General features: G+C 41.9%; 2 protein-coding genes across 6 annotated transcripts in view; both read right to left on the bottom strand.

The window, feature by feature from the left end:
• Window positions 1–1030: 1030 nt before the first annotated feature.
• On the bottom strand, window positions 1031–4892 carry LOC120869414 (forkhead box protein D4-like 1). The gene is made up of 2 exons (XM_040248763.1): window positions 1581–4892; window positions 1031–1518 (listed from the first exon to the last, which is right to left on the bottom strand). Exons 1-2 carry the CDS (start codon window positions 2665–2667, stop codon window positions 1388–1390), a joined length of 1218 nt encoding a protein of 405 aa, XP_040104697.1. The 5' UTR covers window positions 2668–4892; the 3' UTR covers window positions 1031–1387.
• Window positions 4893–9350: 4458 nt separating this feature from the next.
• LOC120869181 (putative COBW domain-containing protein 7) overlaps window positions 9351–15854 on the bottom strand; it is a 56818-nt gene continuing 50314 nt past the window's right edge. For 2 of the 5 annotated variants that reach the window (XM_040248577.1, XM_040248654.1), the window contains one exon: window positions 13902–15366. In XM_040248577.1, the coding sequence (XP_040104511.1) occupies window positions 15260–15366 (107 nt within the window). In that variant the 3' untranslated portion in view covers window positions 13902–15259. Of the gene's footprint in view, window positions 9932–12015; window positions 15367–15854 lie in introns of those variants that run through there. The other 3 variants (XM_040248495.1, XM_040248409.1, XM_040248332.1) reach the window with 3 other exon arrangements.

The raw sequence follows: 15854 nt of genomic DNA, 5'->3' as shown, positions 1-15854 counted from the left end.
AAGGGAATAGAAGTTCATAGAAGGTACAGAGAAAGTTTTCAAAACTGCAAATATCCAGGATCCGAATGCTTCGTTTGATATTTCCCTCTTCTCTGGGCTCTAGTTTTTAAATTTCTATTTTTAAATTGCCTTTTATTTTTCCTGAATAAACTTTGGCCACTACATTTAAGATTCACCTCATATCACCCTTCAGTTTAGTTGGGAGAAAAAAATCAATGCTTTAGAAAGACGGAAAATAAATGGAGAATATATAGTTAGATGACCCAATTATTTTTTATTTATAGATTTCATAAATACTAAATCCGGCATTTTAAAAACCAGGATTTTTTCAACTTCAAATATTCGCGTTTTACAAACCATTTTGAAAATAGATTTCTTATGTCCATAATGAATATGGGTTATAAAACTAAATTGTTTAATTGAGAGGAAAGAACTAAGTTTTAAAGGAGTTCTAAATTCCACTTGGAACGCGAAATAACATAAAATAAACCATATCGTGTAATGATTTAGCACTTTATTTAGTCTGTACAGTTAGGCTTAATTTTAACACTGTTCCACGGAAGATGGCACATCAGACACACAGATAGGAAATAAATCCTCTGCAATTAAAATTCTACTCATTACACATCAATTTCAGGAAGGCATAAAGGGCACAAGCATTCTGCACTGGACTTGGGAATAATACTTGCAGTTCCTAGGGAGTGAAGACGGGGGAAACATGTAGTGCACTGGACGATTTACTTTCTGCTTTGCTTTTAACACCAGAATAAAACGCCCCACTCACGTTCATAGTTCCTCTGCTGCTGCTGCTAAGTCACTTCAGTCGTGCCTGACTCTGTGCGACCCCGTAGACGGCAGCCCACCAGGCTCCCCCATCCCTGGGATTCTCCAGGCAAGAACCCTGGAGTGGGTTGCCATTTCCTTCTCCAATGCATGAAAGTGAAAAGTGAAAGTGAAGTCGCTCAGTCGTGTCCGACTCTTAGCGACCCCATGGACTGCAGCCTACCAGGCTCCTCTGTCCATGGGATTTTCCAGGCAAGAGTACTGGAGTGGGGTGCCATTTCCTTCTCCTCATAGTTCCTCTGGAAATGTGCTAATCGGAAAAGCCTTGAAAGTCAGGTCTGGAGGCAGCAAAAGAAATAGCGAGGTGACGCTGACGCCATGCGAACCGATATTTGTGGTTGCCCGGCTGCAGGATTCTGATACACACAAGCCTAGTGTGCAAAGTGAAGTGCGCCATGGCGAGGACAGGACGACCTCGGATGGCTCCGCCCTCCGGGTTGGCTCCCGTCCGCCTTACTTAGTCAGCTCCGGGACTGGTGTGGGTGCTATTCAAAAGGCCGGTGAGGTCCCCTCTCCGCCCGAAAGGGCGACCAGCGACGTCAGCCTAGAGCCCTCTGCTCCGGACTGACACCCCAGCAGCGCCGCGGTGGCGGACAGGTGACGGCCCAGCAGAGCGCCCTTGCTGGGAGCGCAGCCGCTGGTACAATCCTGCTGCTGCTGCTTCAAAATTGTCCGGGCAGCGGATGCGGCGGCGGCAGCGGATACGTGGAGCAAGGGGGCAGCGGCCTGAGGATGCAACAGGCACGACGAACGCTGCAGCAGGTGGCAGTAACCCCACGGGGTCGGCGGCAGACTCTGCGCGGCGCCTGCACCCGCTCCCTGGACCCCTTGCATGATACTCTCGATGCTGAAGGAGGTGCATCCGCCAGCTGGCCGCGACGCCGGCCCCTTGCTCTCTTCCCAAGGCTGGGAGTCTAACGTGGGCTGCAGTGCCGGAAGGGCGCCGGGGGTCCCCAGATCCGCGCCTTGCTCTTTCCTGAGAACCTCAGCGTAGGCCGGGGCGGAGAGCAGCAGGTAGCGGAGGGGGTGAGGATGTAGCAGCGCGCACTGGCGGCTCCCGGGGGTGGAGACGGGATAGGCCCCAGGGACAGGCTGTGGCGGGGCCGGGGGCCCAAGCAGCATGCCCGGGTAGGGGCCGTGCAGAGCAGCGGACGCAGCGGGCAGGGGGAAGGGGTGGTGCATGTGGGCTCCGGGAGGTGGGTGGTGGCGCTTGAAGCGCTTCCTGCGCCGAAGGAAGCTGCCGTTGTCAAACATGTCCTGGGAGGCGGGGTCCAGGCTCCAGTAGTTGCCCTTGCCCGGGTGTCCTGGCTCGCGGGGGATCTTGACGAAGCAGTCATTGAGGGAGAGGTTGTGGCGGATGCTATTCTGCCAGGCGGGGAACTTGCGGCGATAGTAAGGGAAGCGGCCACTGATGAAGGCACAGATGCCGCTGAGCGTGAGACGCTTGTGCGGGCTCTGCAGAATGGCCATGGTGATGAGCGCGATGTAAGAGTAGGGGGGCTTCGCCGGCTGCGGGGCGTCCCGAGAGACCGCTGCAGACCCGGTCGAAACCCCGAACTTGGGGCAGAATTCGGAAGAGTTGCTCGGGCCGCCGCTGCTCTCGGTGCGCTCTCTGGGAAGCGCGCCAGCGCCCTGCCGCGCCTCCTGCGGCTGCGGCTGGTGCAGAGGCTCTGGGAACCGCTGACTTCCCTCGGGTTCCTCATCTTCCTCCTCCTCTTCATCTTCCCCCTCTCCCAAGATATCGATCTCACCATTTTCCCCATCGGAGCCCCGGAGGCGGCGCGGAGGTGTAGGGCGAAGGCGCTCAGCTCTAGGCAAGTTCATGGAGGAGCAGGTTCTGCAGATGCCGGGGAGGTAGCGGCCGCTCTACCTGGCTCCGGGCTGGAAGCCTGTGCTGTGTTCCAAGAAGCTGAGACGCTCGGGGTCCCCCTTGTAGATGGTGGTCTTTTACTTCTGCCGATTTGTCCTTTCCCACACTGTCCGGCAAAGATGCACTTTGCCTTTTATTGAAGTTTCTGGGTCCTTGTGTGATGGACTCTGCCGCCCCTCTTCAGACCCTTTCTCGCCCTACTTCAGAGCGCCCTTCCTTCCTCCCAACGCAGTGCAGTGATGAGGGTCCTTTGAGCATTACCCGACACAAGAGCCTTCAGCCTCCTCCTCCTTGCACCCACCCGCCAGCATGGAAGGTGCTTCACTTCTCAATATCAGCCGGCCAATCGGGCGGGGAGTTGCATAGACTCTGTTAACGCGCTTTGAAAACCTCTCAAATGAAAAAGCGGGGGCGGGAGTGTAGGAAAATATGTACCCAACAATCTAAGGCCACATCCATATGCAAACCTGTCTCGAAGGATTAAAAATAAGAAGCGGGAGAAGACACTGAAATGTATACGGTGTTTTAACTGTAAAAGAATGTGTAACAATAAATGTTTTTGTTTCATAGTTAGTCACCCGTTTTCATTGATGGGTTTTGTCCTCCATGATGAGCTGAAATAAGGAGTTGAAATATTTTTAATGTTCTAACTACACTCCCCAGCTCAAGAGTGAAGTGTGAGAGCGTTGCCTTGTCCCTACTACCTCCTATCTCAGCTTCCCAAAATGTTCTCCATGACTCAAATTTTCAGAAGATTGAAATATCCTGCCATGAAGTTGTGGAAGTTATGGGTGGAGGGAAAGCAGGAGGGCTAGAGAGAAGTCCCCTTCCAGCAGTGATTCTCAACTTCTTTGAACATTTAACCTCAGTATGAAATATATTTTATACCATGATCTTGCATACAGACTTATACAACTGAGGTAAGTTTCATAAAACAGGTAATCATTGATGTTTTTTTAATGGCCATGACCAACTAAATTGTACCGACTAGTACAAACCCAGTTTGAAATCTTTTACCAAAATGGCTTGACAATTTCAAAGGATACACCCAGTCTGAGACTCAGTCTTTCTCTTCTTTAAAACAAGAACCAACATAAGCACTTTTTACTGTAATAATAAATTATAATCTTGAAACTTAAATGAGGCAAAAGAGGGCGGCAGTTTCGGTGTCTTTAACTAAATCACCAGGTCATCATTCCCTACTCACACTGGAGAAACGAGATGACAGAGATGCTCTGTTTCAGTCACTTGCCATCCCTCTGAGTAACATAGTTTTTAGATTGGCATCATTTAAATCAGCCCAGAGAATAAAGTAGCAGTGCTCAGCGCAACATAATTTAATGTGCATTATAAAATACCAAGCAATAGTATATATTCATAATTTAATACCCCCTAACCTTCAAAAATTTGAGGTGGCATCTAGTAAAAATGCAGAATGAAAATATTGTACTATGCCACTGATTGTTACTGATAGATAGAAAATCTTCTATTAGAATTTGAAAAATTGTAATTTTCAGTGAGAAATCAGAAGTTGGCTAATATAACCAAAAATAGCTTAAAGGAGTTAGCTTCTTCAGTATAAAATTTTGAAAACAGCTTTCTTACTAGTCTTTTTAAAGTTTTATCCTCTACTTCTGAGGTGTTTACCCTCTAAGTCTTCTCAGGTGTATGCAGTCTAAAACAGAATAACAGAAGTTTTCAAGCCTAACAGATTTGTGCTTGAATCCCAAATTAACCAATTACTACGTGTGTGACCTACTCAGCTAAGATTCAGGAGGGCTGGGACAGGTGTCTTATTCAACCTTTGATTCCCTGATGCCTCCCCCTCAGCCCCCTGCAGGTAAGGCACTTTTCTCCATCAGTACAGGAATCCGATTACCTGGGAAAGGGAGCATTGTTAATTTTCCTAGAGTCAACTTCTATGGGGATAGGGGTTATTTAAAAATGAAAGGAGAAAAGTAAGGACACTCTTTAGAAACAAAACAAAACTACCCCCACTGATGAAAGTATGTTCAAGGGGGCAGTGGGAAACAAGAGCTCCCAATGGCCAGAACCAGGACAATCTGCAACAAAATAAAAGTAGCATAAGCTTGTTAACCAAAGTATAGAAAATAGAAGATTGAGTAAAGTAATACCTGGGCAGAAGGAAGAAAGCATGTGTGCATGTTCAATTGTGCCTGACTCTGCGACTCTATGGACTGTAATCTGCCAGGCTCCTCTGTCCATGGGATTTTCCAGGCAAGAGTACTATAATAGGTTGCCATTTCCTCCTCCAGGGGATCTTCCTAACCCAGGGACTGAACCTATGTCTCTGGTGTCTCCTGCATTGAGGGCAGATTCTTTATCCAGTACATGGGGGTAAAAACGCAAATCTCCCTTGCAGAAAAACTCCAGGTAAACTATGTAGATATTTCACCCTTTAGGAGATGGAGCATAACCCCCCCAATCTTTTACTGTAGGCAGTGCACAATGACTTCCTTCCAAACAGAACCTTTTGAAGTGGGGGGAGAGAGAATAAGTTACCTTGGAGAAACCTAACAGGTTTCACCCAGGTGTTAGGTAAAAATGTCATCAACAATCACAAATCACACTGACAGTATGTACCCTTGATATCAGGTAACAGTAACTATAATGTGGTATCCTGTGTGAGATCCTGGAACAGAAAAAGGACATTAAGTACAAACTCCTGCTGTTAAGTTGCTTCAGTCATGTTCGACTCTGTGCAACCCCATAGATGGCAGCCCACCAGGCTCCCCTATCCCTGGGATTCTCCAGGCAAGAACACTGGAGTGGGTTGGCATTGCCTTCTCCGAATACACTATCTAGGTTTGTCATAGCTATACTTCCAAGGAGCAAGAATCTTATAATTTTGTGGCTGCAGTCACCATCTGCATTGATTTTGGAGACCAAGAAAATGAAATCTGTCACTGTTTCCACATTTCCCCCATCTATTTGCCATGAAGTGGTGCAACCAGATGCCATGAAATTCGTTTTCTGAAAGTTGTTTTAAGCCAGCTTTTTCACTCTCCTCTTTCACTTTCATCAAGAGGCTCTTTAGCTCCTCTTCACTTTGTGCCATTAAACTGCTATCATCTGTATATCTGAGGCTGTTGCTATTTCTCCTGGCAATCTTGATTCCAGCTTGTGATTCACCCACCCTGGCATTTTGCATGATTTACTCTGCATATAAGTTAAATATGCAGGGTGACAATATACAGCATTGACATACTCCATTCCCAATTTTGAACTAGTCCCTTGTGCCATGCCCAACAGTCAAAGGCTTTAGCAAAAGTACTTTTTTGGAATTCTCTTGCTTTTTCTAGGATCCAGTGTATGTTGGCAATTTGATCTCTGGTTCCTCTGCCTTTTCTAAATCTAGCTTGTATATTTTGTACCACGTTTTTATCCATTATTCTGTCAATGGATATCTAGGTTCCTTCCATGTTCTAGCTATTGTATATGGTATGTTCCTGAAAGGCAGGCACACCACAACCACAAGGCCATACAAGGAAGCTCCTAAATACAAACTGCTGCTGCTACTGCTAAGTCACTTCAGTCGTGTCCAACTCTGTGTGACCCCCACAGATGGCAGCCCACTAGGCTCCTCTGTCCCTGGGATTCTCCAGGGAAGAATACTGGAGTAGGTTGCCATTTCCTTCTCCAATGCATGAAAGTGAAAAGTGAAAGTGAAGTCGCTCAGTCGTGCCTAACTCTTAGCGACCCCATGGACTGCAGCCTACCAGGCTCCTCCGTCCATGGGATTTTCCAGGCAAGAGTACTGGAGTGGGGTGCCATTGCCTTCTCCGAAGTACAAACTAAGGATATCCAAATAAACTATCACTTCAGTTCAGTTGTTCGGGTGTGTCTGACTCTTTGCGATCCCATGACTGTAGCATGCCAGGCTTCCCTGTCCATCACCAACTCTGGGAGCTTACTCAAACTCATGTCTATCAAGCCAGTGATGCCATCCAACCATCTCATCCTGTGTCATTCTCTTCTCCTGCTTTCAAATTTCCCAGCATCAGGGTCTTTGCCAATGAGTCAGTTCTTCACATCAGGTGACCAAAGTACTGGAGTGTAAGCTTCAGCATCAGTCCTTCCAATGAACATTCAGGACTGATTTCTTTTAGGATGGACTGGTTGGATCTCCTTGCAGTCCAAGGGACTCTCAAGAATCTTCCCCAGCACCACAGTTCAAAAGCATCAATTCTTTGTTGCTCAGCTTTCTTTATAGTCCAACTCTCATATCCATACATGACTACTGGAAAAACCATGGGTTTGACTAGACCAACCTATGCCAGTAAAGTAATGTCTCTGCTTTTTAATATGCTGTCCAGGTTGGTCATAGCTTTTCTTCCAAGAAGCAAGCGTCTTTTAATTTCATGGCTGCAGTCACCATCTGCAGTGATTTTGGAGCCCCCCAAAATAAAGTCTCTCACTGTTTCCACTGTTCCCCCATCTATTTGCCATGAAGTGATGGGACCAGGTGCCAAGATCTTTAGTTTTCTGAATGTTGAGTTTTAAGCCAGCTTTTTCACTCTCCTCTTTCACTTTCATCAAGAGGCTCTCTAGTTCCTCTTCACTTTCTGCCATAAGGGTGGTGTCATCTGCATATCTGAGGTTACTGATATTTCTCTCAGCAATCTTGATTACAGCTTGTGCTTCATCCAGCCCGGCATTTTACATGATGTACCCTGCATATAAGTTAAACAAGCAGGGTGACAATATACAGCCTTGACTTATTCCTTTCCCAATTTGCAACCAATCTGTTGTTCCATGTCCAGTTCTAACTGTTGCTTGTAGCCCTGCATACAGATTTCTCAGGAGGCAAGTAAGGTGGTCTGGTATTCCCTTCTCTTTAAGAATTTTCCACAGTTTCTTGTGATCTACACAGTCAAAGGCTTTGGTATAATCAATAAAGCAGAAGTAGATGCTTTTTCTGGAATTCTCTTGCTTTTTCTATGCACCAACAGACATTGGCAATCTGATCCCTGATTCCTCTGCCTTTTTAAAATCCATCTTGAACACCTGGAAGCTCACAGCTCACTACTGCTGAAGCCTAGCTTGGAGAATTGTGAGCATTACTTTGCTAGCATGTGAGATGAATGTAATTGTGTGGTAGTTTGAACATTCTTTGGCGATTGCCTTTCTTTGGGATTGGAATGAAAACTGACCTTTTCCAGTCCTGTGGCCACTGCTGAGTTTTCCAAATTTGCTGGCATATTGAGTGCACCACTTTCACAGCATCATCTTTTACTAAGATTTGAAATAGGTCGGCTGGAATTCCATTACCTCCACTAGCTTTGTTCATAGTGATGCTTCCTCAGGCCCACTTGACTTCATATTCCAGGATGTCTGGCTCTAGGTGAGTGACCACACCATCCTGGTTATCTGGGTCATGAAGATCTTTTTTGTATAGTTCTTCTGTGTATTTTTGCCACCTCTCCTTAATATCTTCTGCTTCTGTTAGGTCCATACCATTTCTGTGCTTTAGTGTGCCCATCTTTGCATGAAATGTTCCCTTGGTATCTCTAACCTTCCTGAAGAGATCTCTAGTCTTTCCCATTCTATTATTTTCCTCTATTTCTTTGCTTTGATCACTGAGGAAGGCTTCTTATCTCTCCTTGCTATTCTTTGGAACTCTGCATTCAAATGGGTCTTTCCTTTTCTCCTTTGCCTTTAGCTTCTCTTCTTTCCTCAGCTATTTCTAAGGCTTCTTCAGACAATCATTTTTCCTTTTTGCATTTTTTTTTCATGGTGTTGGTCTTGATCACTGCTTCCTGTACAATGTCACGAACCTCTGTCCATAGTTCTTCAGGCACCCTATCAGATCTAATCCCTATAGACATAAAGGACTTGATTTGGGTCATACCTAAATGGTCTAGTGGTTTGCCCTACTTTCTTCAATTTAAGTGTGAACTTTGCAATAAGGAGTTCATGATCTGAGCCATAGTCAGCTCCCAGTCTTATTTTTGCTGACTGTAAAGAGCTTCTCCATCTTTGGCTGCAAATAACATAATCAATCTGATTTCGGTACTGACCATCTGGTGATCTCCATGCGTAGAGTCTTCTCTTGTGTTGTTGAGAGTTTGCTATGACCAATGTGTTCTCTTGGCAAAACTGTTACCCTTGGCCCTGCTTCGTTTTGTATTCCAAGGCCAAATTTGCCTGTTACTCCAGGTATCTCTGAACTTCCTACTTTTGCATTCTAGTCCCCTTTTTCGGGTGTTAGTTTTAGAAGGTCTTGTAGGTTTTCACAGAACTGTTCAAATTCAGCTTCTTCAGCATTACTGGTTGGAGGCATAGACTTGGATTACTGTGATATTGAATGGTTACCCTTGGAAACGAACAGAGGTCATTCTGTCATTTTTTTTGGACCTTGGTTGCTAATAATATCAATATTGGTTCACCAATTTTAAGAAATGTACCATACTACTGCCAGCAGTTAACTGTGTGAGTATAAGGGGTGGGGGATGGATATGGGCATTCCCTTCTACACTTTGCTCTGCTCAATTTTTCTGTAAATCTAAAATTGTTCAGAAAATTATAGTTTTTTAAAAAAGTAAACATGAAGAAAGGGGACTAGTAGCCAAAAAGTAGAAACTTAAATGTCCATCAACTGATGAGCAGAACAAAATGTGGTCTATAGAATTTTATTCAGCAATAAAAAGAAACAAAATGCTGGTCCATGCTACAACATGGATGAACCTTGAAAACATTATGGTAAGTGAAAGGAGTCTGAGTGAGCAAACCTACTGGGACAGAAAGTAGATGAATGGTTGCTGGGAAATAGGGGCAGGGGAAATGGAGAGTAACTGCTAACAGATACAGAGAGCTATGAAAATGTTCTGGAATTAGATAGTTGTAATGGTTTCTCCTTTACCTGGGGATATACTAAAGCCAAGAATTGTATACTTCAAAGGGTAAGTTTTCTGATAATTATATCTAAATAAAATTGATGTACAAAATAATGTTGTTTAGTTGTTCAGTTGTGTCAGTGGCTCTTTGTGACCCCATGGATTGTAGCCCGCCAGATTCCTCTGTCCACGGGATTTCTCAGGCAGTCCCACTAGAGTGGTGAAGCCATTTCCTCCTTCAGGGATGTTCTTAACCCAGAGACTGAATCCATGTCTCCTGCACTGTGGATTCACTTCTTTTAATATCACCTCCATGTCTCCTCCACAGGTGGATTCTTTACCAGTGAACCACCTAGGAAGCCTATACAAAACACATCAATGTAAAAAATAAAGAGCTGTATCAATGAAAGGAAATTAACTGAGCTCTTTGGAAACAGAAATCAAGTTTATTATGGCAAGTAATTCTTTAAGAAAAAAAAAAAAAGACATGGGGGAGGTGACTCTTTGTCCCATCTGATTCTTTAGTGTTGCCTTACTTTGTTTGTGCTCATGACACACTGAACCATTTAACATGGGACCCAGTGCATAGTGGGAAATTACTTCTTTCCTAACACTGATAGGCTTTTTTTCCTGAACAAATCTATCAGGGCTTCACAAACACCATCCATCCTACTTTGAAAAACCAACCTTTCTAAACTACTATACAGAAAAGACAGATATCTTATTTCTCTCCATTTCACTATGAAAATTAAAGGCAATTTGGTTATTGAAAGTTAAGGTTGATTCTAATATTAGGACATTCTGAGAAAAAACAAATCTTGTTCTCCTTTCTCATCACAGTAGGCCAAGCTGCTAGACATTCAAAGACAGAATTCACTTCTTTCAACATCACCTCCACATTTATGGCATTCCTAGAACTGGGAAAGGCCTTTCAAAGAAATCTAAAAGTACAGGTTTCCACCTACACTACTAATCCAAAGGAGATATTTATTCAATTTGTAGCCAGCAACCAAGCCCACAGATGTTTAAAAGCCTTTTAGCTTTATTTTGCTGGTAATTCCCTTCAAACTTCATAATCTAGGAATTAGAGACCCTTTCAATCCCTGGTCTTCCGTCACCTCTGGGATGACTCTTCCTCCAGCTATCTTAGATTCAGTACCCATGTTCTTGCCCTTTCACTGAAAGCTGGAAAGGCCTAGGAAAGAACCATTTTTTTAAAGAAGTTGTTCAGAACCTTGAATATTTATCAAACCTTGCTGGAAAAGGAGAATTCACATTTACTGAAACTATGTTAAACTCGTAATGTCTCTGGTGAATGAAAAATTTCACTTTGGGAAAAACAAGAACAAAGAACAGAACAATGTATTTAAAAGAACATATAAATAACATAAAAATACAGTAAAAAAAAAATTAAAACAGTAAGATGTCAGTCCATCCAGAAGGGCAAAGGTTAAAATGTGTTAGGTAGGTTTGGAAAAATGGGTACTTTCATATACACCTATATCACAGCAGAAAGGTACAGCCATTTGGGAAGGCAATTTATCTATCAGTATCTATTAAAAACTTTAAATGTGCATATCCTGGAAGCCAGTGATTCCACTCTTATATACCTCTTCTAGAGAAACACTGTCACATAAAAACAAAGAGGCACACATTAATGTTCACTGCAGCACTGTTTTCAATGTCAAAAACAGGAAACAATTAGTTCATTTGCCACAGCAATCAACCACATCACTTGTCCAGCTCAAAACCCATCAGCCACTTCCCAGGGCTTTCAGAATAATCCAAATGTTTTCCTCTTTACATCAAATGTTTTCCTCAGCAGCAGAAGGCCTGGCCCTGGCTTGCAACTCCAATCCCATCCCATACCCATTTCATACATGGCTTTCTAACCTTCCACCACCCTTGCCTTCTTCATGGTTTTCCAGCATGCTACACTGGTTCCCATGTAAAGGCCGTCTCCACTACCTGCTCCCTCTGTGTAGAAAGTGCTCCCTGACTTTGCATGAACGACTCCTTTTCACTGTATTTTCAACTTAAAAGCCACCTCTGGCAACCTAGATGAATCTTGAGGGTACTATACTAAATGAAATAAGTTACAGAAAGACAAACACTATAGAATTTCACTCATATGTGGAATATAAAAAACATAATATATATATAAACATAAAAGACATATATATATAAATATATATATATATATAAAACATAAAAGACATAATAAATAAATAAGTGAAACAAACCAAACAAAATGAACACATGGATCCAGACAGCAGAGCAATGGTTACCAGAGGCGAAGGGGATCAGCTGTATGGGGAAGGATGGAAATCAAATTTCTGGTGGTAAGCACACTGTAGTGTATACAGAAGTAAAAATATAATGTATGCATGAACCTAATACAATGTGAAAAGCAAATTTCACCTCAATTTAAGAAATTTTTTTAAAAATATGACAATTCTCCCAAATTATACTATAGATTCAACACAGTCCCAGTTAAAATCCTACCAGGCTTTTTGAAGAAACTGATAAGTTAATGACAAAATTTATATTGAAAACAAAATATCTAAAATAGCTATAACAACCCTGAAAAAAAAAAAGACCAAGATTAGAATATTGACACTACCTAATTTCACAACTTCAGTTCAGTTCAGTTGCTCAGTCATGTTCAACTCTTTGTGACCCCATTAATCACAGCACACCAGGCCTCCCTGCCCATCACCAACTTCCGGAGTTTACCCAAACTCATGTCCATCCAGCCATCTCATCCTCTGTCATCCCCTTCTCCTCCTGCCCCCAATCCCTCCCAGCATCAGGGTCTTTTCCAATGAGTCAACTCTTCGCATGAGGTGGCCGAAGTATTGGAGTTTCAGCTTCAACATCAGTCCTTCCAATGAACACCCAGGACTGATCTCCTTTAGGATGGACTGGTTGGATCTCCCTGCAGTCCAAGGGACTCTCAAGAGTCTTCTCCAACAACACAGTTCAAAAGCATCAATTCTTTGGCACTCAGCTTTCTTCATAGTCCAACTCTCACATCCATACATGACTAATGGAAAAACCATAGCCTTGACTAGACGGACCTTTGTTGGCAAAGTAATGTCTCTGCTTTTCAATATGCTATCTACGTTTGTCATAACTTTCCTTCCAAGGAGTAAGCGTCTTTTAATTTCATGGCTGCAATCACCAACAGCAGTCATTTTGGAGCCCCATAAAATAAAGTCTGACACTGTTTCTACTGTTTCCCCGTCTATTTCCCATGAAGTGATGGGACTAGACACCATCATCTTCGTTTTCTGAATGTTGAGCTTTAAGCCAACTTTTTCACTCTCCTCTTTCACTTTCATCAAGAGGCTTTTTAGTTCCTCTTCATTTTCTGCCATAAGGGTGGTGTCATCTGCATACCTGAGGTTATTGATATTTCTCCCAGCAGTCTTCATTCCAGCTTGTGCTTCTTCCAGCCCAGTATTTCTCATGATGTACTCTGCATAGCAGTTAAATAAGCAGGGTGATAATATATAGCTTTAGCGTGCTCCTTTTCCTATTTGGAACCAGTCTGTTTTTCCATGTCCAGTTCTAACTCTTGCTTCCTGACTTGCATATAGGTTTCTCAAGAGGCAGGTCAGGTGGTCTGGTATTCCCATCTCTTGAAGAATTTTCCACAGTTTCTTGTGATCCACACAGTCAAAGGCTTTGGCAGTCAATAAAGCAGAAATAGACTTACTCTAAGGCTAAAGTTACCAGGACAGTGTACCATTAAAAAAAAAAAGACAATGATTCAAGCTGTTTGAAATATATTCTCAAGAAAATAACATACCTTCTTTTTTTCATATTTTTTAACATGCTTAATAATTTTTTAAATTTTTATTCTTTAGCATTTCAGAACATCATTGTGATTTTTAAAATTTATTTATTTATTTATTTTTGGCTGTGCTGGGTCTTCATCACTGCATGCAAGCTTTCTCTAGCTGCAGTGAGTTGGGGTGGCTTTTTGTGGTGGCTTCTCTTGTTGTGGAGCACAGGCTCTTAGAGCCCACAGGTTTCAGCAGTGGCATATGGGCTCAGTAGCTGTGGTGCATGGGCCCAGATGCCCATGGCATGTAGAATCTTCCCAGACCAGGAACTGAACCCGGGTTCCCTGCATCGGCAGGCATATTCCTAACCACTGGAGCACCATGGAAGTCTCATTGTGACTTTTTAAATTTATTTTTAATTGGAAGATAACTGCTTTACATTTTGAGAACTTGACTGAACTTTTCCTGAACCTTCATGTCATATATGGTAATGGTTATGGAATAACTCAGTTTCATCTTCTTTCTCCTTTGAATGTTTCCTAATAGGTTTCTCTTTGTTCCTCCTCTCAATATATTTGTTAATTCATAATATGTTTGAACTCAAGTATTAACTTAAATAAATTCTACATCCCTTTGGTGAAATGGGGAAAAAAAAGACAATGAATCAAAATAATGTCCACAGAAACGCACACACACGCACAAGTAATTTTTAGCCAAGGTGCAAAAAGCTTATTCAAAGGGGAAAAGAGTTTTCAAGACATAACAATAGAACAATTAACTTGAGATGGATTGTGATACTAAACGTGAAGAGCTAAAATTATTAAGTTCTTAAAAGAAAACATAGGAAAAATCTTTGTGACACTAAGATTATCAGAAAGTTCTGAAACAGGGCACGCACATGCTCAGTCATTTTTACAGTCTTCTGATATTCAACAACCATTAACTCTTCTTTAAATCTCATCTCATGCTTTTCTCTTCCTATCTGAATATAGTTATGCTGACCTGGCCTTCAGACGGAATAGGAGAAAAGTAATCCAATATATACTTACTTACACACCTACTATTTATATAAAGATTGTCAAATTATCAAAAGTTCTCTGTAATTACATTTAAAGTACCTTATCACTTTTTAGTTTACATTGAAAAATAAACAAGTTCAAAAAACCCAAGATGGATTTAATACCAGCAGTAAAATCAACTCTAAAATTAAAAGTTCTATAATTGAAATCTTTGAAATATATTGCAAAGTGAGTGGCTGAAGTTCCATTACACTGACTACTAGTAGGCTTAGAATTTGACTCTAAGAATAAGAGAGAGTCTCAAATAATTTCTTTGACTCAGAAATTACGTGTAATTTCTTACAAGTCTCTACCACAATAAAGCTCTTATTTCCCTTAATAAAAATAGTGACATTATCTATTTTTTAAAAAAATTGCTATTAACAATAAAATTACATCCAAGCAATCAGCTGAAGTTCTAAGGGAAAACAATAATGCTGAAATAAGAATAAGTTTTACCATTTAAAAAAAATTATTTTTAATTGGAGGATAATTGCTTTACAGTATTGTGTTGGTTTCTGGCATATATCAACATGATACCACTATTATTATTAAAATTTTCATGGGTAAGAATTTCAGCATATGTAAACTCCAAAGATAAGTCTGAGAATCATCTGTCTACAAAAAAAAGTCATAGGAAATTATGTTTTATTGAATGAATATCAAGGGTTTTATATTACCAATTTACTATATTTATGTGTTCTATAAAATAAATACTATTTTAAAGGATACACCGTAATTCATAAGAAAAGTAACGCAAAAAATAGATGCTTGAAATACATCCAACAGGAAACTTATTCTCACTTTTATTATCCAGTCCTTTTGGTGATGCTTCTAGTGTTATGGACAAACTTGATCCTCTTGGAAATGTGTTGTCCATCGCTTTTCTGTTTCAGTCACAGTAGCTATAAATAGTTGTTTAAGAATATCCTTATCTAAATTCCTGCCTGTAAACAGAACAAAATAGGTATGATTATATTATGCTTATTAAAACGACACAGTTTACCTATCATGTCTAGACCATTAAATGCTTGATAATCTTCAGAAATTTATGAAAACAATAGTAATTAGTGAGTCCTTCCTTAACTTTCTAATTAAGTCCCTGAGAACCAAGCTGACATTTGGATTAATCACTTTTCTAAAATTATTTGAAGAGTAAAAGGCAGTACTTCTCTGATGGTCCACTGATTAAGAATCCACCTGCCAATGCAGGGGACATAGGTTTGATCCTGCTTCAGAAGATCCCACATGCTGCAAAGTAACTAAGCCTACAAGTCACAACAACTGAGCCAGTGCTCTGCAGTCTGTGAGCCACAACTACTGAAGCCCACTCGTCTAGAGTCCATATTCCAAAACAAGAGAAGCCACCACAATGAGAAGTCCACGCACTGCAACTACAGAGCAGCCCCTACTTGCCACAACTAGAGAAAGACCA

The sequence above is a fragment of the Oryx dammah genome, unplaced genomic scaffold (genome assembly GCF_014754425.2).
Source record: "Oryx dammah isolate SB20612 unplaced genomic scaffold, SCBI_Odam_1.1 HiC_scaffold_1, whole genome shotgun sequence".
Lineage (NCBI taxonomy): Eukaryota > Metazoa > Chordata > Mammalia > Artiodactyla > Bovidae > Oryx > Oryx dammah.
The sequence above is the reverse complement of the archived record's forward strand: the minus strand, read 5'-3'. Positions and strand labels throughout refer to the sequence as shown.

Excerpts from the sequence above, each read along its gene's own strand:
- LOC120869414 (XM_040248763.1), bottom strand. The coding sequence starts at position 2,667 with ATGAACTTGCCTAGAGCTGAGCGCCTTCGCCCTACACCTCCGCGCCGC. Across the intron at positions 1,519-1,580 it reads GCAGCGTTCGTCGTGCCTGT|CGGACAATTTTGAAGCAGCA; the intron begins TGCATCCTCAGG and ends GCATCCGCTGCC.